This window comes from Diospyros lotus, chromosome 4, assembly GCF_014633365.1.
Source record: "Diospyros lotus cultivar Yz01 chromosome 4, ASM1463336v1, whole genome shotgun sequence".
NCBI lineage: Eukaryota > Viridiplantae > Streptophyta > Magnoliopsida > Ericales > Ebenaceae > Diospyros > Diospyros lotus.
The window spans coordinates 22,689,083-22,703,855 of record NC_068341.1 but is presented as its reverse complement, the minus strand read 5'-3'; the positions used below and the strand labels follow the sequence as shown (position 1 = coordinate 22,703,855).

General features: G+C 32.6%; 1 protein-coding gene across 1 annotated transcript; it reads right to left on the bottom strand.

Annotated features, from left to right (window-relative positions):
• Nucleotides 1-8,371: 8,371 nt before the first annotated feature.
• Nucleotides 8,372-8,886, bottom strand: LOC127798738 (uncharacterized). The gene has a single exon (XM_052332307.1). It carries the CDS (start codon nt 8,817-8,819, stop codon nt 8,580-8,582), a length of 240 nt encoding a protein of 79 aa, XP_052188267.1. The 5' UTR covers nt 8,820-8,886; the 3' UTR covers nt 8,372-8,579.
• Nucleotides 8,887-14,773: the final 5,887 nt, after the last annotated feature.

Sequence of the window (14,773 nt, the reverse complement as noted above, 5' to 3'; positions counted from 1 at the left end):
GTTACATTAGGCAACATTGAAGCTTACACGTTATCCTATTACAATATCTACAACAAAAAGACACCGCCAAGACTTGATGGTCGAGACCACTCTGTACACTTTTAAACCCCGCCTCAAGCACCACCTAGCTAGCTAATATCCGAAGCCTAGCCCTTACCTAGAATGACGCAAGCAAACGTGAACCACAAGGCTCGCAAGCATAATAGAATAAAGGCAATAGGTTAATAATAGAACTTTCCCCATGCCACATGTGTTTCATGCCAATGCAACAATACATCATGCCATGTACAATATGTGTTTTTGCCTTAAATGCATAAACATAAAGTAATTACAAATAAACAGTCATTGGGGCCCACATAAGATGCACACAATGACACCCAAGTCCCACATACAAACATGCTAGCAGCTAAGCATAGGCTACCAAATCATTATTCTTGTCATGCTCTTTATCACATCATTTAACATCCATTTCCATCATACATAACCATCATACACATATCACTGTCATGGGTCTCATCCCAACAGTCTTATGCATCTCTCTCATTCCTCATAACCACTCTTGCTCACCATGCAATGCAACATATAAGAAATGCAATGGCTTTTATAGCATAAATGTGATGACAAGGCCCCCATAAACCAAGCATCAGGCCATGCTATGCCCACATAAGAACTCACATAGGCAAAAATGCTCTAAATGCATATGCTCACCTATCATACCCAAGTCGACACTTAGGTCAACCAGGTCATGCCAATGTGTACACTTCCCCACACATACAAAGCATGACCCCCCCAATGAATGTAACCCAATCCCCATGCATCATAACAATATCATGATATGCACAATAGCAAAGGTGGGTGTTTAGTAGTACCAGCTTTCTTGGCTCGTCTATGACTTATCACAACGGTCGATAGTTGGCGCCCATACATCCAACGATTGACTGTCACGACCCAGCGGTTGACAACCAGTAGCCTTGTACCCCACACCCTTAAACACCCATAAACCCACACATAACATTTCATTTGCAAGGAGACACAATTCCTTGTGTAATCTGAACCTAACAATAAAGCGTTATTCCAAAAGAATTTGAGGGTGAATCAAAACCCCCGTTTAGAGTACAGACATGATTCAACCGAATTTTACATTACATGCCAATAAATTAACCATACTAGACTATTCAATACCAAAAAAAATAATGCAAGAAGAGTTTACAACCGAGACTGAAAAAAGGAATAACTTAGAATTTGTAAGAGAGGGTTAGGAGCTTGCACAAGGATCAAAAACATGGGAAAAGAGTTAGGAGCTTGCATAAAAGAAATAAAGGAGTGGGAGCTTGCCTTTTAATAGCAGATCCGATGATTTTTTTGCAGAAAATACCAGTCCCTGCAACCCAAACATCAAATTTTATTACATAGGATTGTTCTAAATGATCTAACTTATTTATGTGTAAAATTGTAGGGAAAAAGGAGTGGCTACATGCCCTCACATGCCTTGGGAAGATGACCCACGCGCCTGCACACGCAGTCTTCCCCGACACATGTACTGCACGTGCTATTGTCTTCTTCGACGACGACATGATAACCTCTTAGTTTTTCAGCCAAATGTCCCTCATTTTAACTCCGATTCGACCTCCATTTGAACCTATGGCTCCCTCTTTTTCCCCTCTACAGGAATATAACAAAAAATAAAACTTACCTCGCTATTTGTCGATAGTTTCTACCCAAATTCTGGCAAAGCCTCGAACTTTTTGATGAAGCTCAGTTCTCCCCGTTTCTTCATCGATTTCGCTCCTTTTTGCATAATCTCTCCCACACTCTGAACATCTTATTCCTCACCTAAAACCCTCTCAAATGACCCAAATTGTCCCAAAATCTTGCCTAAAACTCTCTTGAATGCTTGTTTTTCCTTCATAAGGGTCTTATTTATAATTTTTTGGGCCAAGTGTCTCGCCACCTAGCATCATAATCATTACATCACCACTTGTCCTTGCCACTTCATGCTTCATTTTGTTGTCTCATCATGACCTCCAATGCCCCGTTCCACCAATTTGTTTCTTTAATGACCTAGTTACGGGCTTTCAACAATTATACCATGGCCTGAAGTTTTGCACTATTATACTTTGGCCTTTGTGTTATCACACCTTGACCCGAACCTTTCAAAGATTACACTCTTACTCCCAAACTTTTTGAAAACTACACTTTTACTCGAGCTTCAAAATTATGATTTTGTCCCTGACTTTTATGATCCTTTGGAGATATTCTATTTCCTTAAATATGAAAAATCTCAGGTATTACATGAACCATTTTCATCTTCATTATCACTAAAATAAAAAAAATCTGAGTCACTTACCTCTGATTCATTTTTTGCCATGAGGTAGAGGTTGGCAATTTCTTTAGCTTTATCCCCTGATGAGGAGGATAAGTCTTCATCACTCCAAGCTGCCAACACCTTTTTTTTTTCCCTTAAGCTTTTCTTCCTTCTTTGACTCTAGACATTTTGGTCGGATGTGTCCACTTTTTCCACATTCATGTCACTTGATCTCTGGCTTTGATTCCTTTTTGTCTTCCTTTTCAAACTTGTTCCTACGAAGTTGTCTTGAATATTTTTTTTTAAATCTTTTCAAAAAAAAATTAGCAAGAGAAGCAACATCCTCTAATTCACTAGATTATGTTTCAGAGTTCATTTTTAGACACTTTTAAAGCAGTTGCTTTATTTTTATTATTTGGAATTTCTTTTTGTCTTCTCATGCTTAGTTTTTGGGTCATTAGAGATCCTAATAGTTTATCTAAAGAAAGTTTTTCCAAGTGTTGGGCCTCTTATATAGCAGTAAGTTTAGGATGACATTTAGGGGGTAAGCATTGCAAAATTTTCTCAACAATGTCTTCATTTGATATTGATTTTCCTAGGTTCTTTAGATTAAAGATTATATTATTAATCCTAGTGTACATATCCTTTATTGTTTCACCAGGATGCATCAAAAACAATTTATAATCATGCTTTAACATACAAATTTTGGACCTCTTTACCTTAGAGGTTCCTTCATGTGTTATCTCAAATTTGTCCCATATTTCTTTTGTTGTCTCACATGTTAAGATTCGGTTGTATTCTTCTGGACTAAGAGCACACTTGAGCATGTTCTTTGCTATTGTATTGAGTTTGATCATCCTTATTGTTGGTTTACATAAATCTCATCATATGAGCAGTGGAATAAAATTTAAATTTGCAGGTATCACACTTTTAAGAAATTATGGTTTACAAAATAAAGGCAAAAACAAAAGAATACCTCTTGATGAAATTCGATTTCACCGTTAGGTTCCCCTATGTAGAATCCTTTAAGTGTAGGATGTCAAGTTGGTCCACTCAAAATCACTTAGATCCAAGAATCTCAAGAGAAGAGAAAGTAGAAATTTTCTCAAAATTTCTAACTCACTTTTGGATTCACACACACACTTCTCCAAAAGTTCTCTCAACTCTCAAGTGTTCTAAGAAGAAGTAAATGAAGGGTTAATTGAGCTATTTATAGAGCTCCAACATAACCCTATTCCTTTAATGGGTTGGGCTTCTTAAGCCCATTCCATTTAATGCTATTAGGTTAAACCCAATCCAACGGAGTTTAATTGTGTTAAGTCCAATCCAATAGTGCTATTGGGTCAAGCTTAATGTGCTAGCAAAACGCTCAATCCAATTAATAATTAAATAATTATATTCACAATATAATCATTTAATTATTCTTATTTATCCAATAAATAAATGCACTATTATTAGTAATTCTAAAATTACTAATTTATCTTTCTTCTTCTTGAAAGTGACTTCTTCTTGAAAGTGATTTCTTTTGTGTGAGACTTTATGGGTTCACAAATAAATTGGCAACAAGAATAATCAACTACTAATTCTTGTAAATCATGAGTGATATCTAACAATATGTCATGATTACCTAATTTATTGTGAATCGGGTATTGTGAACCTTTTACTACGTTACCATGCAATACAGTCCTTTTATCATCTTATATCCCGACAAGATATGAGATCATGGTCAGCAGGTCAAATCTCTCAATCTCATCATATGATCAGATCTGAAATCAATCTTAACAAATGTGACATAACCTTATGAAACACATTCCATCGTCATATTACCTTGGCCAAAGATTTATCATCAAGTGATTATTGAATCACATAAGATATCTATCTCATATATCTTGAGATAATAGATTTCATGTCTGATGCACACATACTTCATGCATCACTGAACTAGACACATAGATATGTATAATCGTTCGTGATTAGAACAACCATATAATATCGCTGATATCATAATCCACCAATACATAAATATCCATGTCATCTCAGGTCTAAGGGCTAGTTGTACATCTGTAGCTAACATTGAATCATTGACCTGTGAGATAAAACCCATGTGATTTAATATTAACAATCTCATTCAATGAACTCGTTCATATAATGAGCACCCATTCATCTTCCTTCCATATCTCATATAGAATGGCATGGGACTCACCAACTTTATCTTTCAATATCTCATACTGAACAAAGAGGAAAACGATGTGCTGACCTTTACGAGTTGCTATTATCTAGATTATGAACTCTAAGGCCAGTAACATGTTTATAGTAAAATGAATTGTGGATTATCTATAACTCGTATTCTTAACTCTTAAGAATGGTATACACTCCTTATTATACTAATGGATATATGTTTTTAATTTAAACCATATTATAATTTAAATAAAAACATAAACTTTTCATTTAAATAATATTTAAAGAATTATAATATCGAGTCCCTTTATGTCACTAGAATTGGTCTTCAGGGCTCATATTTAACACTCATGTCTTGATCATTCCAGCTTTCTTCAAGTTTTAAAATGATTATGTTTCCAACTACAACTATTGGCATGTGGAACCCTGAGACAATGATCCCCCAAGCCTCCACCTCTTGAAAGGTTGAATGTCTTCATCCAGCTCTTCCAATAGGCATATAGTTGCTCTCATCAAAAAAGGGAGGCCTGTTGCATGATTGGCTCTCCTAATATGTACTACTCAATGAGTTGACCATTTAGATCTTTTCTCTAGGTTGTTAGACCTGTTAATGAGATATGCTTTGATAACACTTGGAAAAGCACAGTTAGCTTAAGAGATGGGGGTGAATTAAGCTTTCACCCTTAAAAATTTCTCAAATAAATTGAAGTAAAAAGTAAAGAGAAATTTAAAGAATGTAACACTCAGATTTTATAGTGGTTCAGCTATTTGTCTACTCCACTACCTTGGCTCCTCACCAAGGATTTAGTCAACCAACTTACTTGTGTAGTTTTTACAACAGGATTAGCTACAAACCTTCTTACTAATAGATGGCTTTGAAATAGGATCAATCATAACCAATGTCTTTTACGAGGATCAAGCATAACCTTTACAATCTCACAAGTAAATGTGAATCAAAGATATATAAGAGAAGGTTTGAAATAACAATAGATTAGAGATACTTCTCTTGGATTACGAAGAGATGAGAATGACAAAAAAAAAGGCTCAATCTCCTTTCTTTCTTATGATGTATAGAATGAAGCACACTTGAAAATATGGATAGCTTTTAGTTCTTTCTCACTCGTGTTTAGTTCTTTTTGCTATTAGTTTTTGTTAAATCTTCATGCTCCAGCTCCTTATATAGTGTTCTCATCTTAAATGCACAACTAGTTTGTCCTTGAATAAAATATTTTTCTTTGTAACTTCCATTTTTTTTCTCTAAATAAGCTCACCAAGAAGTTAGAAATAGACACTTAATTTGTAAATTGTCTAAAAATTATCAATTAGCATTTAATGAATCAATGATGAATTAAAAAGTAGAAACTACTCACATTAAATGTTCTGTAATAGTTATAAATTCAAAAACAACAACAGTTTACTCAAGTACAATTTGTAGTTTACTCGACTAATTTTTACAAATACTAGAGTGCATATGGTTTGTAATTGACTATTTTTTGGATTTACTCAATTACAAACTATTTGTATTTGATTATAATTTTGCGACAAAAACTTGTAAAGCTTACTCGATTGAATTGCTGAATTTAGTCGATTATATTCTAACATTTACTCAATTACAAATTTAAATAATCAATTACATAAAAGTTCCAAAGACTTGACAATTCACTAAATAATCGATTACAATTTGGATTTACTCGAGTATAATTTGATATTTACTCGACTATAAACTTTAAATATTTGATTACTTTTGTTATACCAGAGACTTGCAATAAACACTTGATTATAAAAATATATTTAGTCGAGTACAATGTCATACTTACTTGAATACAATTTAACTTGTAGTCGATTATTTTCTATGCAGAAATGACTTACTCAAATATAATAAAATTTTATTTGATTACACGATAAAATATAAAGATGTACCCCATTGCAAATGAAATTACACTCCATTAAATTGATGAGTACAAAGACTCAATAGCCAAGATCAATATTTTACTCGAGTAATATAGATTTTGTACTCAATTAATATTTTGACATACTCAATTAATTTTATGCCTTACTCGATTAAAATTCTATCAACTTTGATTTCTAATATATTATTTTGTACATCATCATCAAAACCATTCTCTAATTTTCTCATCATATCAAAACCTAACATATGATTTAACAATTATGCATTGATTGCATCATTATTGTGTTATCAATCTCGAATATAGTGACTAATTTAAGAATCGAAAGATCCATTGGGGATTGAGCCTTGCCTGTCTTTTGCAATTAAAGTAATTTCCAAACAAACTCAAGCTCGAGGATAGCTAAAAATACTTCAAAACGAAGAAGAGCTAGTTGGGAGCACATGCATTGTGGATTGTGTGGTGAGTAGCCCCAAAACCCTCATCAATTAATATTATAACATTCTTTTTGTCCATATTTGATTAAAAAAAATGAAAAGAAAAACCTTAGGTTTCTTTTCAACCTTAACAGAAAAAAATTAAACCAAGTGGTTCGACTTCATTTTGATTTTTTCTTCGTCTTAGATTAGTTTTGTTCACCCATTTTAAAAAAATCAAATAATTCAGTTCAGTTCGATTTTTGTTACACTTTTTGCAAAAATCAAATGATGCACACCTCTATTTTATCGAAAGAAATGGTCAAATTAGTCGTAGTAATTTAGTGTAAAGGCCAATTTGGTAAATAAACTTTTAAATAGGTCAAATAAGACATTAAAGTTTTATAAACAAGGCCATTCCTTGCTTTTCTTTTTCAAATTTTGGGTTTTGCAGGAAGCTACAATTTCCCTTTTTTTGTGAAAACTAGTCAAGAGTTACTTTTACTTAACCAAAAAAAAAAAAATAGTTAAGACTTCATAGTTAATGGACACTTAAAAAATACCAAGACAATAACTTTAGAATATCAGTTAGTCACTAGGTAATGAATCACATGATCAAATCAATTCTTGAAAGAAAAATTACATGGAATTTCATCACATTATTGCTGAGTCAGTCAAGAAATTTCTTTAATATATTAGTAAAAAGATACATAAGTTTACATAATAATTTATTTAACCACTTAATAGATAAAATTAAATCTCTTTGCACCTCTCAAATATCTTCTCCCTAATCTCTTGTTGGCATAAACAAAAGCTTTTTGACATCATTATTCTTGTACAAAAAGGGACCGAAACAAATAGATCAATCACTTCAATTTCGAATTTTAAAAATAATTTTTCATTTAAAAAAAATAAGATACTTCGACCTAAAATCAAATTGGCTGTTAAACCTTAAAATTAGCTAAATAAGCCACTAAGTTCGTAAACGAGACTACACTAGCTAAACACCCATTACGTCCAATGACTTTATTAAAAAAAAAAAAAAAAAAGTAACATAACCTTGTTTATGAAAATTGGATAACTTATTTGACCCATATTTTAAAATTTTGTGAGAATTGGACACTTCACCCTCAATTGGGCCCTTAATTTTCTGTTCAAGTTGGGCCTTCAGTTTAGTTTAAACTTGTGAGGCCCAATTCACATCCTCTAAACAACTTGGGCTCATTTTCAAACCCAGTTAAACTACTTGTCCACTCGCCACAAAACTCCCATCCCATCCCTCACAAGCAACTGTTTTCACAGGCCGCAATGCATGACCTAGAATTTCAAAATTACTTCTATTCTAGCTTTGCTTTGGTCCTCTGGAGGCTTACCTATTTTTAGAGATACCTCCAGGCTCCAGCCATTCTTCTAACTTATCAAACAGACTTTGGCCCACAAAACAGTGGTAAATTTTGAACAGATAATAATAAAGTAGAGGTGCCTGCCCAGAACCTCATTTATCCCTTTTAAGCTGCTTTACTGGGCATTCTTGGTCAGGCTGGCATACACAATGACTGGGACTATTTCTGGTAAAATATCATATTATAAGTTACAACATATATAATACCTAATTATATCTCTAAAACATAGTATCACAGCATATATAGTGGATTGATTTTCATATTGAGATTACAATGCAATTAATTAGATGAACCAGACTGCTCAAATCACGCCTGTAATCTCTTCCTCTCTCTATGGATTGATTCATGATAACGTTCACATATCTTTTGATCAGGCAGTACCGGTGACGCCAAGATCTTGCTTGTCATCTTCATCTTTACCGGCGCCGAAAACCGGGCCACCCTCGCCGGCGGCGTCGGGAACTTTGTCCTGAAGCTTGTCGATCTGGATGCCGCCCTCGTCCTCCCTGGAACGTATATCGACCTTCGTCTTGTTCTCGCCTCCTTCCACTGACTCGTACGTCGTCGCCGTCTTCGACTCCGGCGGCAGCGCTCCTTGTGCCCCTGACATCTCTCTCTACGATTTTACCCAACTCGAAGCCTTTCCCAAACACGACCTTAGGAATTACGGCTTTCCTTCCCGCGGTCTGTTTATTTACTTATTTATATATATATAAATAAAAGAAACTCTGCTGCCGTGCAGTCTGCCACGTTGGCTGTATGTGTCAGACAGATATTCCACGTGTTGCCATTACTGAACGTTAAGGCACCACGCGTCTCCCCTGAATTGCCACGTTTCACATCAGTCTCCGATGCTGCCGTGGGAAAGTTTTCGATAGTCTTAATTAACTCAGATTTGTAAGGAAGTTTTGATGATAATTTTTAGGTTGGAATGTAAAATTAGTTATTTTACTTTGGATTGAGGTTAAAAGTTTAAATAATTTGTAGCAAAATTAGCACTTTTTATTTGTAATAAACTATCCTATTTTTAGACTGGGCTTAAAATTGAGATTTTTACTTTTTAAAACTGTTAAAATATAAAAATAAGAATAAAATGCTAATTATAGGAGTATTTACATTATTTATTATAATATATTATTTTAAAGCCCAAATTTCAAATTTTGTTTTGTGGGGAGAATAATTAGATGTTGAAATTATGTTGATTTTGTTTAGACCCTTGTGAGTATATATATGTTTTTCAAATTCATATGAGAGAGAGAGAGAGAGAGAGTGGCTTAAACCAACAAAGACTGAAATTTTGTCGGACACCCCCTTTAATCGATCTAGCCTTCGGTCTATCAATTTTTCATTTTTCGATCTCCTCTTAACCTAATTTGATCCAATTGAGCTAAATTAAATAAGTTGTTATTTTTCTTTTAATAATATTTTGATGATAAAAAAATTTATATACTTAGTATTTGAAAATAAATTATATTTTATCTTTAAAAATAAAAAATATTCTATTCAATCAATACTAAAGGAGATATATGCATTCAATGTTTACAAAATCTTTTAAATTTATTGTGAAATCAAATGTTTTGTATTTGTTTTGAAATTAAATATGTCGAGAGTGTCAAAATATTTTTCATATCATAAATGCTCTTTTTGAAGACAAAACTATTGACCATGTTAGTGTGGTTGTCTGCTGTTTTGTACTTTTAATTTTTGGCCTATCGAAATAAGGGCAAACTATTGATTGTTTTAAGCCTTTCAACAAATACAGTCGATAGTCTCTAAAATTGTCAACCGACATTTTCCAAACTCTATTGTTTTGTTTTTAGTTCATTTTCAATCAACTGTGCCTGTATAGTGTCGAATTTTTTTTTCAAAACTGTCGATCGTTTCTTTCAAACTATCGACCATTTATTATAAGAAATCGACCTCTTTGGTGAAAGATGTGACTATTCACTCAAAAGTCGAATGTGCTTCAAATATCTAAAGAAAACGGTCAACTAGTTTAATGTAACTGTTGACCATTTCGTTCACTAACATTCTATAATGGCTAGTTTTTGCATACTCCCACAACTATTAATAACTAGTATACTTCAATATTTGAGAAAAAGCCTATAACAAGCCAAGGAAGGATTGGAGAATACTAATGAATTGAAATGCAGTGTTAAGAGTTTACTATTATATTGATCCTTCTTATTAGTATTTAAGCTTTCATTTTTCTCTCAAAAAGCTAATAGATATCATTTGTATTACATTATTCTTAGACTTTATTTGTATATTTGAGAAACATTGTAACTGATAGTATTAACTCTCAAATTTTCTTGTTTATATTTATCATTGTAATTTCTAGCTTGTATTCTAAAGGGTTTAGTATCGGGTTTGGTACGAGGATTGTATTCTTAACGACTTATACTAGATAATCTATTTGATAAAGTATGAAATTTTAATGGATTTAAAAAATTCTTAATAGAGAGTTAAGGTAGTGGAGTAGACTAGGTTTAACAGAATCACTATAAATCTCTTATGTTATTTTTCTTTCTTATTTTATATCTTTCAAGCTTTACATTTGACATTTAATATTTTTTATTTTAACTTACTAAAACTTCATTGTAAGTAATTTTTTAAAATATCAAATTCACCCACTTGAGGTGTCGTACTTGAGCCAACCCAACATTAAGTCACTATACTTTTAAATTTAAGACCACGTGGCATTATGCTACATGTCAACTCAATGTCATTAATAATATTTTAGCCATTATGCTACATGTCAACTCAATGTCATTAATAATATTTTAATTCTGTTGACAGTGTTAACTCTATCTTCAATTGAATCTTAATTCAAAAATTAAACTAAAAATCAAATTCCAAATACGTTTAGACAAGAGAGTGTTGGAGATCATGATCTAAGGCTCTTACATTGTAGGGTATTTGTGATTGTATGAGGTTTTTTCAATCTAAAATTGGGCGTTTACGATTATTATTTAAATCCCAATTGCAATTGAGATAAATTTGCTTGCAATTGAGGTTAATGGAATTTATATGTCATTAAAATGACAAATACTATAATACATAATGTGGTCTCCAATCTAAAACTAGATTAACAAATTTGGGTATGCATCTAAAGATACAATACCTTATTTAGTATTTTTTGAAGTGTAACTACGTACCATTTGATCCTTAGGCCAAAGAGCAATGATTTATTTGACATTTCGTTAATGATTCTAATTACAATTACACCTCAAATTTGTATTTATATAATCATTCCCAATCCAAAAATCATACCTTGCCCAAATTAAAAGCAAGAACCCTAGCAAGAGAATATGTGATGCATGCTATTGGAACACTAATTTGAGTCTAGTTTTAGGAGTTAAGGTCTTACTTGAGTAAATTGCATACACTCTCACTATGGTTTGACACATTTTCAATGATACCCTCATTTGTTAAAATTTGCCTTAAAGTTCTTGTGTTTTAATATTTTGCACGACCCCCCCCCCCCCCTTATTATTAAACTTCATTATGTAAATGTTTGTTAAACTAACCTAAGTTAATTAAAAAATAATTAAATTAGCTTAAATATAAATTTAACCAAAAATAAAACAAAAAACAAAAAAAAATAAAAAGCTTGACTGCAATGGGTTCATCAGATCCCATTGTTGACTGCAAAAAAGATAGTGATTGAAAAAGAAAAAGGAAAGGCAGATATGCGGGTGAGTGATGATGACATTGATATATGCTAGAAACGGCCGAGACATGTTAGATAGATTTCTTCTTTCTTCTTCATAAGTTGGAGGCAAGATTTAATAAGAACCCACGGTGGTGGGTTGTAGATTTATTTGTGCCAAAACCCATTTAGTGAGCTTTGTTTGATGACAAACACATCGTGGCAAGATTTGGAAATTTGGGACCCAAGAATGTTGGTTTTGGTTCCAACCATTGAAATGGGTTTGAGAGAAGAGAGAGTCAACAAAAGAAGAGTTAAAGAAACATAATAGTAGATTCTATTTTAGTGAGGAAGAAACGAGGAAAGAAGTAGAATTGTTGATAGTAGGTTCTATTTTAGTGAAAAAGAGAAAAGAAAAAGAAGAAAAGTCGTTGGCCAAAAATAGTTTTCGACAAACAATCCTTTCTCTTCTTTTAGATTTTTTATTATTTATTTTATTTTAATTAATTTTAATTTTATAAAATTAATCAAATTAAAAATATTAAAAACAAAATTATGTGAGTTTAGATTAAAATTGACAATGTTAGTTGATAAAACTAACAAAGGGGTGGGTGCATTTGCAAGGAATTGAAACAATATAAATTTCAAAAGCAAATTTTAAAATATAAGAAATGTTGAATGAAATTGCGTAAGACCACATAAAATGTATACATAATTTATTTATTTTAATAAAGATGTGTTTGATTGTATTATCTAGAATTTAATTCTAGGTAATATTGTCTAGAAAACAAAAACCACCCCACCCCCTTGGAAAATGAATTCCATGGAAAGAAGTTTTAAATACTTGTACCATATATATTTTTTCATAGAAAAGTTAAGCGTATTTGATTATTTTCCATAGAAAATGTGTAATAATTACATATTTTCCATGATAAATATGTGTAATCAAACACACTTTTAGTGTAAACTTAATGTGGTTAATGAAAAATGATGCATAAACTTGAGGGTCATTTCACTTTGGTGGCGATGTAGGACGAATTTGGCACTCAAGCTCAAAATAGCCTTTAAAATATTAGTCAAATAGTATTTTAATTTATGTCTACTTTTTTTTTAAAAAAAATTATATGTATTTTAGGGTTGTTGGTAGTATTTAAACATGTTCTCCTCTTCATTAGAGGCAACTTGAATAAAATTGTTCTTTGATTTTTTACTCCTCATTATTAGTGGATTCCAATTTATGTGTTCTCAAGGATTTCGCTAGAAATCCTTTGCTTGGTGTTGCATCAAGTAGTATCAGAATCATGCCACTGGTGAAGGTGGAAAAGATATCACAAACCATTGACTCTTTATATCTCTTCTATCGAAGACACAGCTTTATCTCTGGCGAGGACCATCTCCATTCGACCATCGTTGAAAGTCTCCACGTCGCTCACCTAGATTCACCGTCACTAGCACCTGTGACTCCAACGACTTAGCTTTGATTTCCAATCACCAAAATTACCAGTGCCGTCGCTGCAACCAGATTCGTCGTCGCCCAACCACCTTGCCATCACTCAGGTCATACCATTTCGATCCACTATCCGCCAAGCACCTCGCCACCCTGATCTGTCATCACCAAGTAAGAACCATCTATCTCCTATTGTTACAAATTGTTAGACATAATGGAGAAAATAACGAGTTGATTGTTAACATTGATGCTTGACAAGGATATAATAGGAGGCCTATAGTAGGAACAATGACTCAGTAAGTTTAATCTTAATATTGCATGAGAAACATAACAAACAATTAATCATTATGCCCATAATCGTAAAACTCACGTAAATCACATAATGTTGTAATTAAATACGTACTTGAATCCATAACAGATAATACCATAATGAGAAATACCAATTGAAGACGAAATGCCAGAATCTGGTTTCTCCCCCTTGACCTCAACCATAATTATGGAATAATATAACTGTAATTGCTATTGATTATGTTAGGTAGGGAGAGGACCAAACCCCTTATTTATAATAGTAGAAGTAGTCTCCCATCAAGACTCTTAAGAGTTATCATCATCATCTTCTAAACCAAATAGAATTAGGATTAACTATTATCTTATTAAATCCTTATATTTATCTTATCAGATTAATACAATTATATCTTATAATGAACTTGATTATCTCATCAGATAAATACTATAATAACTATTGAGATATTTACATTAATTATCATGTGAGCCACAAGATAATTCTTACATTCTCCCACTTAGCTCATATGAAATTACCTTTATGATTTAATAAGAAGAACATTATGTGCACAAACAATCATACTTTAATTTTCTTTATTTTGGTTACCATATGTCATTATTAAGTTAAAATATTAATGCGGGTCATGGCGGTTGTGAGTCAATTCTTTTTTACCCAGTCCCTTCCATGTATCACAACACTAACTTCCAACTTAACATGACCTTTAATGAAGATGATCATGATAGTCTAACTTTAATTATTCCTGTCAACTTTATTCTAAATAGTTATGTATACAAATAGAAAATAGGAATATTAGAAACATATGAAATCAAAGTGTCAAATGCATAAACTTTAATAGAGTCAAATTACATAATGCCCAAAATACCCATCCTTTCAACTTGTTCATTAAATATTTTGGGTGTCAGTCCTTTTATCATAGGATATGCTATCATAAGATTGGTGCTGATATACTCTATTGACACTGTGTGTTTTCTGAACTTCTTCTTAACGGCCAAGTATTTGATTTCCATATGCTTAGCACCCTTAGAATACTTGTCGTTTTAGAGAAGAATACTGCTGCAGAGTTATCACAATGAACTTTCAATGGCTTAGCAATATTGTCGACAATCCAAAGCCCTAAAATAAAATTTCGTAGCCATAAACCATGAACGATGGCCTTAAAGC